This window comes from Denticeps clupeoides, chromosome 3 (assembly GCF_900700375.1).
Source record: "Denticeps clupeoides chromosome 3, fDenClu1.1, whole genome shotgun sequence".
Classification (NCBI taxonomy): domain Eukaryota; kingdom Metazoa; phylum Chordata; class Actinopteri; order Clupeiformes; family Denticipitidae; genus Denticeps; species Denticeps clupeoides.
The window spans coordinates 24,311,076-24,328,271 of NC_041709.1; the positions used below are offsets into that span (position 1 = coordinate 24,311,076).

The following is a 17,196-nucleotide window of genomic DNA, read 5'->3' on the forward strand; positions in this document are numbered from 1 at the left end:
TATGGCTTTAATATTTGTACCAGGAATGCGATGATGTAGAACCTAATGGATTGAAAGCCAACCCACCAACTAACCAACTTTATTTATAAAGCATTTTATTCAGTCCTAGGACCCAAAGTCCTGTACAGAGACTTGGAAGAGAGAGAAAATATATACACTACTCACAATAAGTTATGGATATTGTTATTAACATGAGTGATTTTCCTATTTGCTCTGAATTTGAATGAAATCAGTAAAGGTAAAGTGAGTGATTGTCATTGTGATACACTGCAGCACAGCACACGGTGACACAACAAAATGTGTCCTCTGCTTTTAACCAGTCACCCTTGGTGAGCAGTGGGCAGCCATGACATATTGCTAATAATGTGTCACGTCCGTGGGCTGATGGTGCAAGGAAGTGCAGAGATGGGACATCTGGGAAAATGGGATTTGTTGATTTATGGGATTTATTAAGTCAAAGGGAAAAAACAAAAACAAACCCACAGACATGTGCCGATTGGCAGGAACTGAAATCATACGTAAAGTAAGTAACAGTGTCCACTGTGATGTCGCAGCCAAGTCTGGTTTTATGGGAGTCTCAATCCATTAAGCCCAATTGGTGCCAGGTGCAATGGATTGAGACTCCCTAGTCAGGTGCATGAGCACCTACTGTGACAGCCCCATGGCCCCGGGGCATCACATAATGTATGAGAAGAAGCACCATTTTCATTAGTTATTACCCCCAAAAATTTAGACAATAACAGCCCCAAATAACAAATATTTACAATGTCAGTAGCGGGTGTTTCTACCATTTGCCGCAATCACAGCTTGAGTGTGACATCTCATGCTCCTCACTAGCCTCATGATGTTATTCTGAGGCAATGCTCTCCACACTTCCACAAATTCTACACACAGTTCTGCCAGGTCATGTGGGGGAGGGGTACGATCATTTAGTCTCTACATCAACTGCTCCCAGACGTGCTCTATGGGGTTCAGGTCAGGGGACATTGGTTGCCAGACCATATGAGCTGTAACAATTCTGCCATGATGTTGTGGAGCTTTATAATCCATGAACAGAAAGTTGGGGCTGTGCTGGTGGAATTGGGGGATGATGATGGGTTCTATGATGTCTCTGAGGTAAAAAGGTGTACACTTTTGGTTATGTACAATAACCAAATCTGTTTTGCGCTGACTGGTGATGCCTGCCCAGACTGTTGCAGCTCCTCCACCAAAGCAAACCCTGGGGACCATGCTGACCTCAGCGTATCACTCTTCTCCAGCAACTGTGCAAGGTGACCTGACATATTACTAATAAGGGGTGGTAGTAGCCTAGTGGTTATCACACTCGCCTATGAACCAGAAGACCCAGGTTCAAATCCCATTGTGTCCCTGAGCAAGACACTTAACCCTAAGTTGCTCCAGGGGGGACTGTCCCTGTAACTACTGATTGTAAGTCGCTCTGGATAAGGGCGTCTGGTAAATGCTGCTGTAAATGTAATGTGTCACGTCCGTGGGCTGACGGAGCAAGTAAGTGCAGAGAAGGGACATCTGGTAAAGTGGGATTTGTTGATTTATGAGATTTATTAAATCAAAGGGTCACTTTCCATTTGAAAAATATAAAACTTTAATAAAGGCTACATCTCTTTATAATTACAATAATTATATGTCAATAAATGAAACTCTTTTTTATATAATGTATAATTTACAGTTTATATAGAAAAAAAGCAATGTCAAAAAAAAAACAAAAACCAAAAAAAAACAAAGACAACGAGTACAGGATATTATAAAGCATAGAAAATATCTTTTAAACATAGTACCCTTCTAAAAACCAAGGGAATAATAGACCCTGAAGCAGGGCAGAACATGGTGTCGTTTCCATGTAGGCACAGGTGCTGTACTACTATAACATAATGATAGTGTTCAGTTTCTGCAGTTTACCACGCACCGTTCTGTACGCACAGGAGCCGTGGCCACCACCCATTACCGCCACCAGATTACCAACAATGTCTACAAGATTTTCTGGACCAGAGGCTTTTAAACGGTGAAACACAGAGAACTGGTCCCTGAACAAGCTTGGTGGAAAACGTGGCGTCAGTGAACTCGTACTTTGTAATTCAGAATAAACGGTTGATCTAGCGTCAATCTGCAAGAATTGTGTTCTGGACGCTTTACAGAAGGGGGAAGGGGTAATAAATAGCTACAAAATGTTGGGTCCTCAAACAGACCGTCGATCCAAGCGCATTGGGTTCCTAAATAATCGGAGTGTTTCCTTGGTCCTTGCACCATCCTGTCCTAACCTACAAAGGCACCATTGAAAAAGCTTTACAGAGAAGAGTGGAATCATCCAGCAGTTCAGGATATAAAAACATCCCAAGCCAACATGAAATGGACATGTTCGGTTATGTTTGTTTTGGCTTAGAATTCATGGCGATGGACATTCAAGTGTTTAAACTAATTTTGGGTGTCAAAGCTAAGTGATCGATTTAATAAGACGTCCTGTTTTTCCACCAACACGAAGTAGGTGCTAGCTCTGCGCTGCTGTAAGGACTGGTTCAACCATGGACAAAAGAGACACCGCAGAGCATAGCTCTACGTCACTCCATCTTTGTCCATAGTGAAACAGAACTTTACCAGGTTGGTGCTGTTGGTCATCATAATAAAACCGGCCAGAAAAAGTGTTGGTGCCACTCTCAAGCCAGCTTCCTGGTGGAAACGGGTTGTACAGGCTCCTGTTACTGTACAGAGCTGGGCTACATGAAGGGCGAGGATGGGTGCTATTAATATAAAATAAAATATAATAATAATAATAATAAAAAAAAGGATTTCTCCCATTAAAGCAGCTAGTCCATCGTTCTGGACGTGGGATAGAGGGGTTAGGGTTGTGGTACAGTTTCAATAAATAATAAAACTTTCCATTGGAAAAAAAGGCAAACAAGTAACACAAAACAAGACATATCCGCAGTAAATACATGTAAATATACATAAGAGCTTGTATGTATAGGCACACGTATGAGCAGTTCAACATAAGATTCAGCATAAAGTGGTAAAGCAGGAGACGGCAGGCCACCTCCACCACACTTCCCGAGCGCCACCGCTCGCGCATTGCTCAGAACAGTCAGCTATGTCTTCAGTGGTTATAGTCGAGAGCGGGGTAGTCCACATCCCAGGATTCCATTTCCTTTGTTGGGTAAGGCTGAACGGTTGGGAAATGGTGTTCATCCCTGGACTACGCATCTCTCTCCATAGATTACTTCATTTTATCCCTCCTGTAGGTTCCATGTGTGTTCCTTCAATAGCGTTAGAAGTCCTGTTGCCGGTCCTTTATGGGGGGATGGACCTTCATTAGGCCGTTGAGAAAGGTGTCCTGTTGTTCTGGGGGGGAAGGCGGATGTTAGTCCATTCTCTCCACCTTGCCCAGGACTTTGCCCTCGTACATGGGCAGGACGGTGCAGTCGTCCCACACTTCCTCGAACACGGCGCCGCACTCGAACTCGTCGCTGGCCTTTTTGAAGTAGTACCTGCAACAACACACAGAGGACCACCGTCAAATCCTCCACCGAAGTACGACAGAGGTTTAGGGGAAGTGTTCCTATTGGGCCGGGAAAACCTTGCCAGGCTCGGCCCGCCCCATGGTCACAAGGGTAATGTCTAGTCGGCTACGTTCAGGGGCCGTCTGAGGAGCTCTCATTAAAGTTGAAGGGGTAATTAAGTGCCGTCTCAAGGCACCGCTTAACACTGAGCTTCCTTGTCTCGGGAACCTAATTGTGCCTGCTGTCAAACCAAGGGCCTTCTGTCACAAAGGTTGAAATTTTAGGTGCCTCAAAGTCTGCCGGCAAACTATGCAGGAACGTGAGTGTGCGCGCGCACACACACACACACACACACACACACACACACACTCCAATACACAAGAGTTTTCCTTTAACCAGAGCTCGATAGAACAGGAGTCACACAAGAAGGAAAGAACAAAACGAGGATTAATTCCATCTTTCTATATGTCATACTGGAATTTGTCTGAACTGTAGGCTTTATGTGCCCAGGGGAGGGGAGCTACTGCGACAGGGAGGCTATCCTGAAGGTCGCGGGGGTCACATAACTAGGGTTTCAAAAGGAAGAAAGAAGAGGGTTAATTTTCCTCCGCCTGCTTAATGATTTCAGCTCCTCGATTTCAACAGAGGGCATGGCAGCGGGGTGGCTTTAATGATTAGCTTTGTAATGGAAAAATGCCTCATTCCACCCACCCCGTGTTTGGTTGGGCTCTGGAATTCCTGGACCTTTTTGTTTTTATGAGCGAAGCTGAGTAAATTATACAAACACCACGTCAAAAAAAGTAGTCTTTCCGTTACGGCCGTTTGGAGTTCCTTTTGCTTTGTTAGCGTTAATTAAACACAAATGGAATGCCTGGCAAACGTATGCTGGCTCGGTGGGTGGGGCTGAGGTCATAGACTCTCGATGGGGACGAACGTGGATGCTTCTTGTTGCATTTGGGGTTTGTAGAGGCAGTATTGTTTAGCTTGGCCACACAAGGCATGGACTGAATAACGTTCTCCTGAGCCAGATGGTACTTAAATATGAGGGTGATAAAGCTCTTGGTTATGTTCCTCCCTCACCTACATGGAGTCTGGATGAGAAAAGAAAGCAAACAAGAAAACAAAGGAAGAGAAAGAGGGAATGAACAAGGAGGCTTTGGGATGTCTTTCCAGTGGAACGTGTTTTATGTGGCAAGATTTTTCTCTTCAACATCTGGCATCAATATTGCCTGGCAGCATGGTTTTGTACTGTTCTTTGTTGAATGGCTGCTGAAATGAACCAATCCCAACACGTCCAGGGCCACTGAAGCCACTGGCACAGGACCAGGGTTCCTGTTCACTGGGGATTTTTTTTTCATCAAACTGATATGGTAAAAAGCCAAAAAGGGTATCTTTGGTATCTGTGGAAGGTAGGTGCAGATGCCATGAAATTCAGCAAGAGCGTGTTCTGGTTCACCACTCACTGAGAACGCTACTCCCTCCATCCTGTGCTTTTGGCAGAACGTTTCCGGTTCTCCATCAGCCTGACCTTTTGTGTGAAACCTTCCCAGACTGCAAACTGGCAGTTGAGGGGAAAAAAAAAGAAAAGAAAATCTTGATTCTACTTGATATTTTGTGCTGCTCTGGAACACAAAAACTCAATGTGGAACCTGGCAACAGATCAGGGCACATTCCATCTGAAAAAGCACCCATACAGCGAGTAGCACCCTTCTCTTCCTGGTCTTAATGTCTCTAATGCTGCCCAAACAAACCCTGAAAGACACCCCCCACCAAACAAAACCCTTCTCTCTAAGCACCCACAACACACAAGGACCAATCACAAAAAAAAAAGAAAAGAAATAAAAACGATCTGTGTCTTCTTTGAAAGGGGAAACGTGGTTAATGGTGGCCGCGTCAGAATAAGATGGGACTCCTTACCTGTAGTTGCCTTTCTTGCGGAGCTGCTCTTTGAAGTGGCCCAGTGTCAGGCTGTGGGTCTTCATCATACGCCGATATGGGATCTCCTCTCCACAAAAAAAGTACGTGACCACCAGCTCAGACGCCGAAGACGTTGTGAAACTATGACTGCTGTTTGGCTTCTTTGGCTCTTTCCATCTGTGCCGGAACAAGAGCAAGATCGTAAACAATCAGCTAATTTGAGAATCTCAGAAACAATACTACAGCTAATTATGACCCTAGACAAGAACACAAGCAAAATTCGCACCATCTGATTAATAGATGGTAGTTTATTATAATGAAGTACGTGGTCGAGGCCCTCTAGTGGTCACCTCTAAACTACGGCAAAGTGCTGGTCACTCCGGGAGCTCGACTGGACCATCTTGAGTCAAGGTACAGGGGGTCGCCACAAGGCACCATTTTTTAAAAGCTCCCGGCCAAAGCTTTGTTACCTTGCCTCTGACAACGGCTGTTAGACCGCAGACGGCTGGCACAGTGCAGGTCGGCCAATTAAAAAGTGGGGAGAAGGGCCCTAGCTCCCAGGTGCTAATGGCCGTGCTTCAAAACACAGGCCTGGCAGCAATAACCAAAGACGCCTCATTAGTAGCTTGTCGGTTTTTAGAGCATTCTGTAAGTGCGACGGTGTGTTAACGGGGGTGAAGGGCACGTACTCGTCAGTCTGAAGCCCGGGACTGGACAGGGGGGCGTTCCCATTCGTGAAGGGTGGCTGGTGACTCCGGTCGCGCTGAACGCCGGACGACGAGTGCCTGATGATGCGAAACATTGCGGCAAAATAAATAATTCCTTCACACCAATAAGTCACATGAATAACCGTGGGCAACTGTGGGATGGGTACCTTGGTTTGGGGGGCTTGGAGACCTCCTCAAGGCGTCGACATGCCTCTTCCAACTGGGCAAGGGTGTTGGGTGGGGGCAGAGGTGGCATGGCAGGGTCCTGGATGAAGGGGTGGCCTGGGTGGAGGTTGCGGGGGTGGCTGCCGACACCGCCCCCACCCCAGGACGGTGTCCGACCAGGGAGGGTCTTGGACGAGGCGTCATTGGCATGGGACTTCTTCGGTCCTTGCGTGCTGCGGGTGGAGTAATGATCAGCGATTTGTTGTGCTGATCGGATAGCGATCCAGGTTTTAACGTTTGATTGTTTACCTGTGAGGCTTGTGCCGGTTTTGCCTCTCGCTCTCCAGAATCCACTGCCAGACGTTCTGCGACCGGTCCGTACCGTCGACGGGCAGCTTCGGGGAGACGCTGCCCTCCCTGCTCGACTGGCCGACACTTATGCCGTCGCTGGCCTTTGCCGGCCTCCTGGATAAAGTGCTGGAGCGCCTGCGGGAGGTGACAGAACAGTTCAGACTCAGCCCCCCGGAAGCAGATCCCGGCCGGAGCCAGGCGTCGATCTTCTGCTCCTACTCACCCAGAGCTGATCTCGGCCGGGCTGTGGCACCGCTGGTAAGAGTAGTTCGGCCCTCCGGAGCAGAGGCACTGGGACACCCGCTGCGCCGCCTCCGCCTCAATCTGCTCCTTGCTTTTGGGCGAGCCGGCGTGGTGATGATGGATGTAATGGTGGTGGATGTGCTTGGTGGCCTTGCCACCGGGCACGGGGTACGAGGGGCTGGTGCTGCCCAGGTACAGGCTGCTGGGCGCCCCGGTGGCGCAGCGCTCCGGCGACCGGGAGCGCGGCGAGTAGCGGAGGGGCGCGCCGGGCGACTGGCAGCCGGGGGTCTTGAGGACACGGGAGACATGGTTGTCCAAGATGGCCTGGGGGTCTTCCTCGCACGGTCCGGGAAGCAGACCCAGAACGTGTGGTGGGTGGTGGGGGGTACTGCTGGCAGCCTCGTTCTCGTCCCTTTCCTCCTGCTACACACACACACACACGTTAGGGACCTCCATTACACGCTCACAGCCAGCGATGGGCCACTGGAGTATTGCTAAGCGCTAGCTATTTGAAGAATTCTAAGTATGTCGACAAGCATAAGCTTGAGGCTCCCAGAGATGGAAAAGGGGGCCTGAGACATTTCGGGCGGCCCGGTTCTAACAGCTCAGCGCTCGGCGCAACTCAGGACGTTAACCGGGCAAGGGTTTGCAGGTCGGGGGGGGAGGTTCACCTCTTGGATCTTCTGCAGACGCTCCTCGAGGGAGCTCATGGTCTCCTGCTCCCTCTTCAGCTTCTCCAGCCGGGTGATGAGCTCCGCAGCAAAGGCCGACGGCTCCACGGGGGTCATCTCCCTAGGCAACCGGTGGGTTCTCTGCAAAGGAGGGATGTGTTACAGGGGTAACCTGAGAGCAGGCAGCAGACTGTCAACTGCCCCCTCTCCTTATCTGTCCACCCCCCCCCCCCCAACCCTTTTACCCCCCTCTCTCCTTGCCTGCTGCCCCTGGCGTCAGCGAGCCATCGGCAGGAGCAGTTGGTCTCGCTCTGAGCCGCCCCTCCCCCACCCCACCGACCTCCCCCCGCTGACTGCTCGCTCTCCGCGGTGCAACTGCGCCATCAGAACAGGCTCTGAAGTCAGCCAGCTTCAAAGGGCCCTTGTCAAACATCAAACGCACATCAGGGGTGGGAGGGACAGGGGCTTTTAAATCTTGGAATAAAAGCCAGATAGACGGGGGGGGGGGGGGGAAGAGAGAGAGAGAAAAAAGGGGTGGGGGTGGGGCGCAGGGGGTAAATTAAAAGAATGGGGGGGGGGGGGGGGGGGCAAGAGGAAGAAGATTGAGAGATGTGTGGCAGAGGGAGGGAAGGGGGGATATATAGGAGTCGAATACTGCGGAGATCAGAAGAAAAAGTGGTAATTTATTTCCCGACTGCATGCGCGGCACCTCCAAAGTACAGTAGTCACATTATCCCTTCAACTATATCTGCCGCCGCCGCCTCTCTCTCTCTCTCTCTCTCTTTTGTTGTTGTTTTGCGGTCTCGCTTTCTTGATTTTTTTTTTTTGCCTTTTTGTGTGTGTTCCTCCCATCTCTTTGTAGAGACGATGAAGGGGAGAAAGAGAGAGAAAAAGAGCAAGAGCTGCTGGCAAGAGTCTCGCCTGCCGCACCAAGCTCCCGCTGCCTGGAGCCCTGGTGCATCCTGGGAGAGGGAGCCATCTCCAAATCAGGGGGGAGACATTAAAAGAGCGCAAGTGGGAGAGGAAGAATAAGAGGAACAGAGAACAGAGGCACAACCCCCCCCCCCCCCCCCCCATTCCAAAAAACCCATTTCTACCAGTGTGTGCAAACACACACACAGAACAGAAAAGAAATGTTTACGAGGCGAAGGACGGTAGTTTTTCCATTGCTTGTTTTTTTTTCTCTCCTTTCGTCGTCACACAAAATCTCGCAGTGAGTTTCACCAACTCAAGGGCTCCTTTTTTCTTGTAGTGGGAAAAACAACTTTGGCCTCCCCCTGAAAAAAAAAAACACTCGGAGACGCTGCCGGGGGAGGAACTCAATGGCCAGATTCAGACGGGGGGGAAAGAAACGAGGGGGTGGGGGGGTGGCCCTGTTGGAAGTTGTCACTAAAGAAGCCACACAAGCTCTATTCATGGCTTCTTCAAAGAGGTGTCTCGGGGGGAACAAAGCAAGCTGACTTGGCCGGTATCGACTGGGCTCCCCTTTAAAGGCGCTGACCACTTGACCTCCCAAACAGAGAAATCCTGCCCCACCTATCCCAATCCCGAAGTTCCTTCAAAGATTCCGAGCTGGAAAGCGGGTGGAGTTATAAAAAAAAAGGCCTGTGGCTGCGGTTCTTACTGGGAAGTGGGGTAGCGAGACCTGCCCGTTGATCTTGACGCTGCGATGCATCTCCCGCTGGAGCTGCTTCTTGGTGACCAGCTTGTACGGAGGAATTCCATCCCTGTCAAAAAAAAACAAGCGGGAGAACTTTCAACGCCCAGAAACAGGAAGTCGTGACAATAACGTCTCACTTTCTCACAATTACGAGCTGAACTATTTTGCCGATAGTTGCCGAAAAGCTAACTACAAAATGTATTTGAATTACTATGCATGACAATATTATGAAGAAAACAGCACATAATGACAACGTTCTGAATTACAATATAATAACAGTGTTTAATAATTGTTAAAGGAAAACCAGGATTTATGCTATAATATCCTTAAAATGTACATAATGACTTTTTCCCCTCATATTCTATAAAATCTGCATCAAGACTTCTTTTTAAAGCCTTAAAGTCCATCTCAACATGTGCTCCTCTGCCCCACAGAAGAACCGTTATGGGCCAGAAAACAACACGGAACCATGGGCTTTGAAGAATCTGCTCTTCTGACTCATCAAAGGAAGAACGGGGTCACAACTCCAGGTCAGCGGCTTCCGGCGCCTCAGAAGTCGGATTTATATTTACCTAACGCCGAGCAGTGCTCATGACTAACTCCTAGATGCCATTAGAAGTCTGATGTCTGGAGGCGCCGGGTCCACCCGGGGGCAGGGAAGAGGCCGGCCGGCGCGAATGTGGGTCTCTCGTGTCCGTTCCGGAATCGTCTCGGCCCTCCTCCGAGCCCCCGTTCCAGCCAGCGCCCATTTAAGCCGGGCCAATTATCTTGGCCCTTTTTTTTTCTAACTCTGAAGTGTCTGACCCAGCCCAAACGCAGACTTTGCCGGCACTTTGAAATCTCACACTCATGCGCATATGCACCCGCTGCCATCTTCATTTGGCAACGGCTCCGTAGCGAGCCTCTGATCTCAGCAACATCAAAAGGCTGGTTTGTAAGATAAGGTAATGTTTGAAGTTGGCGCAGCAGCATTCCCTAGCGTCCAAGTAAATCCATAAATAAGATATAAGCAAAAAAAAAAAAAAAAAAAAAAGGGGAAAAGAAAAGAAGGGGAAAAAATCCCCCCAACTGCCTTTTCTTTATCTGGAATGAGATTCAAATTTGAGTCGTGGCTTTTAACCATTAAAAAAAAGCCACAGTAACTGTTCCCCAAACGAAGAGGTAGATTTTTAAAGATGAGTTCGGCAGGGATATTGGATGCAGGAGGGAAAAGGCAGTTTTACGCCGGTGCTAAGGGAACATTAACGCAATTTTTGTGTATCATTAGCATTTACACATTTAACCACTTCGGTAATCGGCCAGGAAATCGTTTTTGTGCGTTATGGGTAAAAATGCACAAGGCAAAAGAAGACAATAGGACATTCAGAAGGGAGAAGGTCTGTTAGATCTGGCTTTCTCAGGCCTGCAGAGTCATTTACATTTACGGCATTTATCAGACGCTCTTATCCAGAGCGACTTACAATCAGTAGTTACAGGGACAGTCCCCCCCGGAGACATTTTAGGGTTAAGTGTCTTGCTCAGGGACACAATGGTAGTAAGTGGGATTTGAACCTGGGTCTTCTGGTTCATAGGCGAGTGTGTTACCCACTAGGCTACTACCACCCCACATCATAAGTCATCATAACTGTCCAGCAACAACAACACTACTCCGGAGCCCCACCCCCTCAGAAGTGGATAGCCCTGCCGGGTCCGACTTGGCCGAGGAATGGGCTGGGCCAGTTGGGGAGGGGATGAAGAAGGGGGGGGGCATCTCTTTCACGAGCTCTTGCTTTATGGGGATCTCCCATTCAGTTGTGCAACTAATTTTCAAAGCGGCCAGCCACCCTCTCATCCCCCTAAGCTCCCTGAGCCTAACAATGGGCTGAAAGCGATTCAGTTAAGCCTTTCATCCTCACTGCACTTTATTTCTCGCTGCAGCTCCCCGCCACCACACCACAAACAGGGGGGTGGGGATGAATATGGAGGGGGGGGGCGCCCTAACCCTGGCGGCAGGAGTCCCAGGTGACCTGTCCAGAAGTCCAGAGAAGAGTATCCCGAACAGCCTCTCACACACACACACACACACACAGACCCTCACGCGCCGCCCCGCCTTCCATGAAAGAGCCTCGCCGACACCCGATCTCACCGCGCTAGGTCCGCTAGGAGGAAATCAAACCACCATGCGAGTAAGCCTCCCTTTCATGCGCTGCCAGCATTTGTCAATGAGGCTGTCTTAAGGCCAAGCGGCTAATTTTTTCCACCCTTGCTCTTCAAAAAGGAGGATGATTAGATAATAATGAAAAACAAAAGGTTTCTGATGGCAGATGGATGTGCGTTACTTAAAACAAGGAGGGGAACAGGCCGGGGGAAAAAAAACAACTTTTCTCCAGGAACCAATGACAACAAGTTCCGTCACCAAGACATCTGGATGGTTTTAGCAAAGTATTTCAAATGGTTACAGTCCCGCTCTGGCATTGTGATTGGATGGGAGTGACTATAGTGGTGGCCTAGTGGCCCACTCATCAGAGAAGGTGTCACTGAGGTCCCCTTGATCAAGGTACCGGCTCCCTGGGCGTCTTTCATGGCTGGACACATTTAGGACGCATCACAACATCCCACCTTATTACACTGTTTATGTGCCCAGTGGCTGCTGAATGGTGTTGCTTAGAAACCGCTGAATCAGAGACAAACTGTGGTACGATCTCGATAATACGCGAAAAAAAAAAAAAAAACGGCAAACTCGACATGCTACGTTTAGATGTTTAAAGGTACACTTACACACTGCTGTCCGTCATGGACATGGAGTCGTCTGTCATGGCATCGCTGGAGATCTCGCTGTCGTTGGCACTGGTGACGGGGGCGAACACGTGCCCCGAGTTCACGTAGTAGGGGTTGGCGGGATCTCCTCGCCTCTGTGTTCTGAAATCACAGCAGTAGCCGAGTTAGCCACTTGGCCAGACGTCCTTATCCAGAGCAGTTAGAGGGACAGTCCCCCCCTGGAGACACTCAGGGTCAAGGTCTTGTTCGGGGACACTATGGTAGGGTGTGACACTTCAACATTGCTGAACGCTTGATCGTGAGACCTAGCAGAAGCTACGGTTTCTTGAACACGCCCCCCAGAATTAAAACTTCACTTGATTGTTGTTCCCGCCGTTAACGCAACGGTAAATCTGCCAGAAAGGTTGGCGTTGGTTCGGTGAGCGGTAACCGCGTTTTCCAAGCTGCTACATTTTCTGGAACGGTGTCTCTTTACATTTACATAGTTACAGGGGACAGTCCCCCTGGAGCAAATTAGGGTGAAGTGTCTTGCTCAGGGACACAATGGTAGTAAGCGGGATTTGAACCTGGGTCTTCTGGATCATAGGCGAGTGTGTTACCCACTAGGCTACTACCACTGTTAAAACGACAGGCCAGCAAAGTCGAGAAGGAATTCATTCAAGTTGGACCATCTCGTTTTAACCAGGCGGAGATTAGAGGGGACCTCTGGAATGCGGGCGCGCTATCTGCGGCCCGGTGTTTATATATCTGCACTTCTCTTTCATGTCCCAGCCTTCGGGCGGGCGAGACGCGAGCGGCCCGGCTCGTGTGAATGGACAATGAGCACTTCCCCTTCTCCTGCTATCTCCACCGGCTTTGTCCGGGCAGGGTTCCCGCACTTTCCTCCCCCTCCGCCACCGTCCTTTCCCCGAAGTCTCCCTGCGCGCTCTCCTCTCTCCCGCCACGGCGCATTCCTGTTCCGCTGGCAAACCGGTGGTGGGGGGGGAGAAGAAGCCCGGAGAAAAAGGGGAGAAACGCAGCACGACTAAAGCCTCAGGCCCCCAGTTCAAACCTGACCTTTGGAAGCTCTTGCGAAGAGTCAGGTATTTAGCACAGCTGGGCTCACATTCCCCACCCCCCGCCCCGCCGAACCCGCGCCTCTTTTCTCGCTTTCATGGTCTCCTCCTCCTCACCCCCTTTCCTGTCTTCCCCTTGCCCCCTCGTCTTTTTCTTTTCTAAAGCACGCTTAGTCTTCTGTCAGAGGGATTTCTCCCCCCAAAAAAAAGGAGAGATAAAAGGAGGCAGCGGAGACGGAGGGAGAAAAGGGGGCTCTAAAAAAACCCATAAGCAGGAGGGCGGCGGCGGGGCGGTTAGGAAAGAGAGGGTTTTGGGGAGAGAAGAGGGCCGGCGGTGGGGTCCCGAGTACTGTCGAAATTAGTTCCACATGTTTCGGATAGGAATTAAGGCGCACGGAGGAAGAAAGGACCCCTTCTCTTTCTTCAAGGGGGGAAAACAGCCGGAATCGGCGAGACCTTTAAACCTCTTCAAAACCGTCAGCCACCTTCAGTGACCCTCGAAGTTCTCCGCACCCGGTTTGATGTCACCAAAGGAACCGGGGGGGGATTCCACCCCGATTTAATTGTGCGCAGATGTTTGTGTCTCGTCCTCACAGGACATCAAACGCGCCGTCACTTCCGCGACGTTTTAAAAAAGTTTCATCGTCTCGGAGAAGGAGGCTCTGATAAAATAACTACCGAAAGTCAGGACTCTGGTTTCTAAGAGACAAGTGTGTGCCGGCAGAGGGCCGCGGTGTCACCGATGCTGTTCTACACACAACAAAGTTTTAACTCACACACACACACACACAAAAAAAGATATAATCAGCTAAAATCCAGGATATTTCTAATCACATGTGAAGATCATATGGGCCTACGTGGGTGACGGCTCGTCCTGTCACCCGTCCCTCACCTGCAGCCGTGCTCCAGCACCTCCGCGGCGGTCCTGATGGACACGGTGGCCCGCAGCGTCTTGGCCGACAGTCCCACCACGGTGGCCAGGGCCTTGGCCTTCAGGTCGCCGCAGCTCCACTCCTTGTCCTCGATCAGGGGGGGCAGGTATCCGCACATGAGCTTCAGGCCGCCCAGGCCGCCGTGGCCGGCCGCGTACGCCGCGTTCTCGCCGCCGGCGCGCACGAACTCCAGGTAGACGTCCGAGGCGAGGAACATCCGGTAGGCGTTCTCCTCCATGGCGCCCTGGATCTCGGTCTGCGCCTGGTCGAACATGGCCGAGTCGACGTGCTGCGTCTTCACGCCGTCCCGGATGAAGGTCTTGGTGGCGGGCTTGAGCTGCGCGGCCACGACGCCGTGGCTCTCCACGTAGCGCTTGTAAATGGCCTTGGCGACGCGCAGGGTTTTGGGCTCCTTCGGGTCCATCTGCCTGAAGCCGTTGCAGGCGAACCAGAAGTCCAGCACGTCCACGCACTTCTCGCGCTCCAGGAAGGTCCGGAAGAGGTACGCGCCGTCCCGGTCCCCCAGGAGGACGTGCAGCGACTTGGTCCAGCGCGCCGGCGGCGAGTCCGGGGACGCGCTGCCCTCGGGCTCCCCGAGTCCGTCCTCGTCCCTCCGCGCCGGTTCGGCGCCGCTCGTCGGCCTCGCGCGGCCATGTCTCCCGGGCTTGCGGCTCGACGCCTCGCCCTCCTCCCCGGGGACCGGAGGACGCGGCGCGTCTTCCCTGAAGCTGCCGCCGCCGAGCGGCTCGGCCAGCGCGCCGCTCATCGCCGCCTGTCCGCCTGTCCGCGTCCGGCCTCGGGCTCCCCTGGATCAGCGCGACCCCTCTTCTCCCTGGAACACAGAGCGGCGACAGCGGCTCAGACCCGGGCAACTTCACAGCGACGCGCCCGGGGCGGCGCGCATCGCGGGGACCGGTCCGGGCGGAGAGCGACTCGCTACCGGCGCACCATGGCGGGAAAAAAAATCTAATAATAGTAGTAATAATAATAACAAAAACAATAATAATACGATCCCCGCGCTCCGCGTAAATCCAACAGCGGTAATCCGGCAGGGAGGGAGGCTGCGGCGGTGCGCGTCCTCAGCCCCGTCCCGTCCAACAACTGACCCCGGACCGAGGAGAAGCCCTCCTATTTACATGGGAGCGGGGAGGGGGGGGGCTGGTGTCAAAATATCAAAGAGGAGGTAGAGCTGAAGCGCGCCGCCCCCTCCGTCCCCCGCGATCTGGAGCACACCGAGCCGATCTCTAACTCACCATCGGCCCGCCGGAGCCCGGCATAGAGCGATCCACACGTCCACTCGTGCAAAGTCCCCGGGTTCGAATTAAAATAGGTTTAAAAAAAAAAAGGAATCGTAAAACAACTAAAAAAAAAAAAAAAAAAAAAGAACTCTTCAAAGCGAAGCGGCGCCGCGCGTCATCTTCCTCTCCAGCAACAACAACAAAATAATCATCGCAATAATCATAATAGGAACACGGCGCGGCGCTCCCGTCCTCGACCGCTATCGGAGCCCGAACTCCCCGCGAGTAAAGCGATCCGCCGCCCCGATCAGCCCCGCGATCAGCCCCGCAAACCCTTCCGTCGCCACGCGAACTTCACGGACGCGGACGCGGAGCCTCCCCTCCCCGCGTTCCTCTCCCGTTAACCCGCTCCTGGCCGCCGGGGTGTAAAATATACCCTCACTCACCGCTGTTACCGCGACGGTGTACTTTTTTACTCTCGCCACCGTGAGTTTTTAATGCAGAGAGAGAGAGACTCTGACCCACAGTACACAACTTCAAAGACTATATTGTTCCTTTGATGTGGAACATCAGCTTTAAAGAACAAGATATAATTAAATAAGTGCATAAGTAAGAAGGGGGGTTGGGGTGGGTGGGGTGGGGGGGCAAAACGACGACTCTTCGTACGTTTTTTTTCTGGGGGGTGGGGGGGGGGGTGGCTGTAACAGCGACATGAATTGATCACGTGATCTTTTATGGATAGACCGGCACAGTACAAAACGCAATTTATTAGCGAGACAATAGTAGATCGGGGCAGTGGTGGCTTAGCAGGTTGCCGGTTCGAATCCCGATCCGCCGAGGTGCCAGTGAGGCGCCCCTGAGCAAAGCCCCGTCCCCACACACTGCTCCCCGGGTGCCTGTCATGGCTGCCCACTGCTCACCAAGGGTGATGGTTAAAAGCAGAGGACAAATTTCGTTGTGTCACCGTGTGCTGTGCTGCAGTGTATCACAATGACACTCACTTCACTTTCACTACATTATCATTGTTCTAAAGTGACTCGCGGCAACATACCCATTATTTATCAGGATAATCAGGACAAACTGGCACTTGTGATGTTTAATATTTTTTCATAAACAGCTTAAAGTGGGAGGTGTCCAATGATTGGCAGCTGACTGCTTCCTCATTCTGGTTTAAACACACAGCTGTCAATCATCACAGGCGCAAATGTCATTAAAGATCAGGTTTTTTTCCTCCCTGCTTTACCTCTTAATTGTCGTCAACCCTGTAATTTGCTCACAATTTCGCAGCAAATGCTTAAAAATACTGCAGCATGCGTTGGATCTTTCTTTAGAACAATGTTCCCGCAAAATGAGGTATTTCAGGTTGCAACAACCACGAAAGCCAGCAAAATGCTGGAGGGACAGATTCATCCGATTGAACAGGTTCACATACATGATTCTGCAAATCCAGCCACAAGGTAAGCTTGTAATAGGTTGCTGCCAAGACGACATATGTCCAGGTCTACACAGAAGTTGGCGTAGGACAGAACACACTTGCAGGGGGCTTCTAAGTGCTTGGAGGAAGAAGGTGTTTAGAAGCCTTGTGGTCCTGATCTGGAGGTTACTGTAATGTCTAAAATGATTGTATTTGTTGGTTGTAATGCACTGTTCTAAAAAAACATACACATACATATATACATATATAATACACACAAGCAAACAATGTTCAACCAATAATTGAACTAAATAGACTTTCTTTGATGATGCCAAGGAGATAAAGGCTTGAAAAGTAAAGTAAAGTTTACATAATAAAACAAATGAAATAGAAGTATAATAAAGTATAACAAAAAAATGTTACGGCCTTGTGTGAGGAAAACTTGTCCTAATGGTTTTAATGGAACTTTCAAACGTCAGTTTACATGCTGCACAGTACGGTGTAGTGAATATAATGTAGGTATTGTACCAATAATGTGTTAACTAGATGGTAGGTTTAGTATCTCAAAAGAAGAACC

General features: G+C 50.6%; 1 protein-coding gene across 5 annotated transcripts in view; it reads right to left on the reverse strand.

The window, feature by feature from the left end:
• Positions 1–1,579: 1,579 nt before the first annotated feature.
• The window catches only part of axin2 (axin 2 (conductin, axil)), a 68,093-nt gene continuing 52,476 nt past the window's right edge, over positions 1,580–17,196 (reverse strand). For 2 of the 5 annotated variants that reach the window (XM_028972915.1, XM_028972914.1), the window contains 10 exons: positions 13,928–14,799; positions 11,981–12,121; positions 9,188–9,290; positions 7,564–7,704; positions 6,873–7,315; positions 6,608–6,784; positions 6,301–6,531; positions 6,116–6,211; positions 5,427–5,603; positions 3,363–3,497 (listed from right to left, as the gene is read on the reverse strand). In XM_028972915.1, coding sequence (XP_028828748.1) covers positions 3,371–3,497; positions 5,427–5,603; positions 6,116–6,211; positions 6,301–6,531; positions 6,608–6,784; positions 6,873–7,315; positions 7,564–7,704; positions 9,188–9,290; positions 11,981–12,121; positions 13,928–14,733 — 2,442 coding nt within the window. In that variant the 5' untranslated portion in view covers positions 14,734–14,799 and the 3' untranslated portion in view covers positions 3,363–3,370. Of the gene's footprint in view, positions 3,498–5,426; positions 5,604–6,115; positions 6,212–6,300; positions 6,532–6,607; positions 6,785–6,872; positions 7,316–7,563; positions 7,705–9,187; positions 9,291–11,980; positions 12,122–13,927; positions 14,800–15,220; positions 15,488–17,196 lie in introns of those variants that run through there. The other 3 variants (XM_028972916.1, XM_028972917.1, XM_028972918.1) reach the window with 3 other exon arrangements.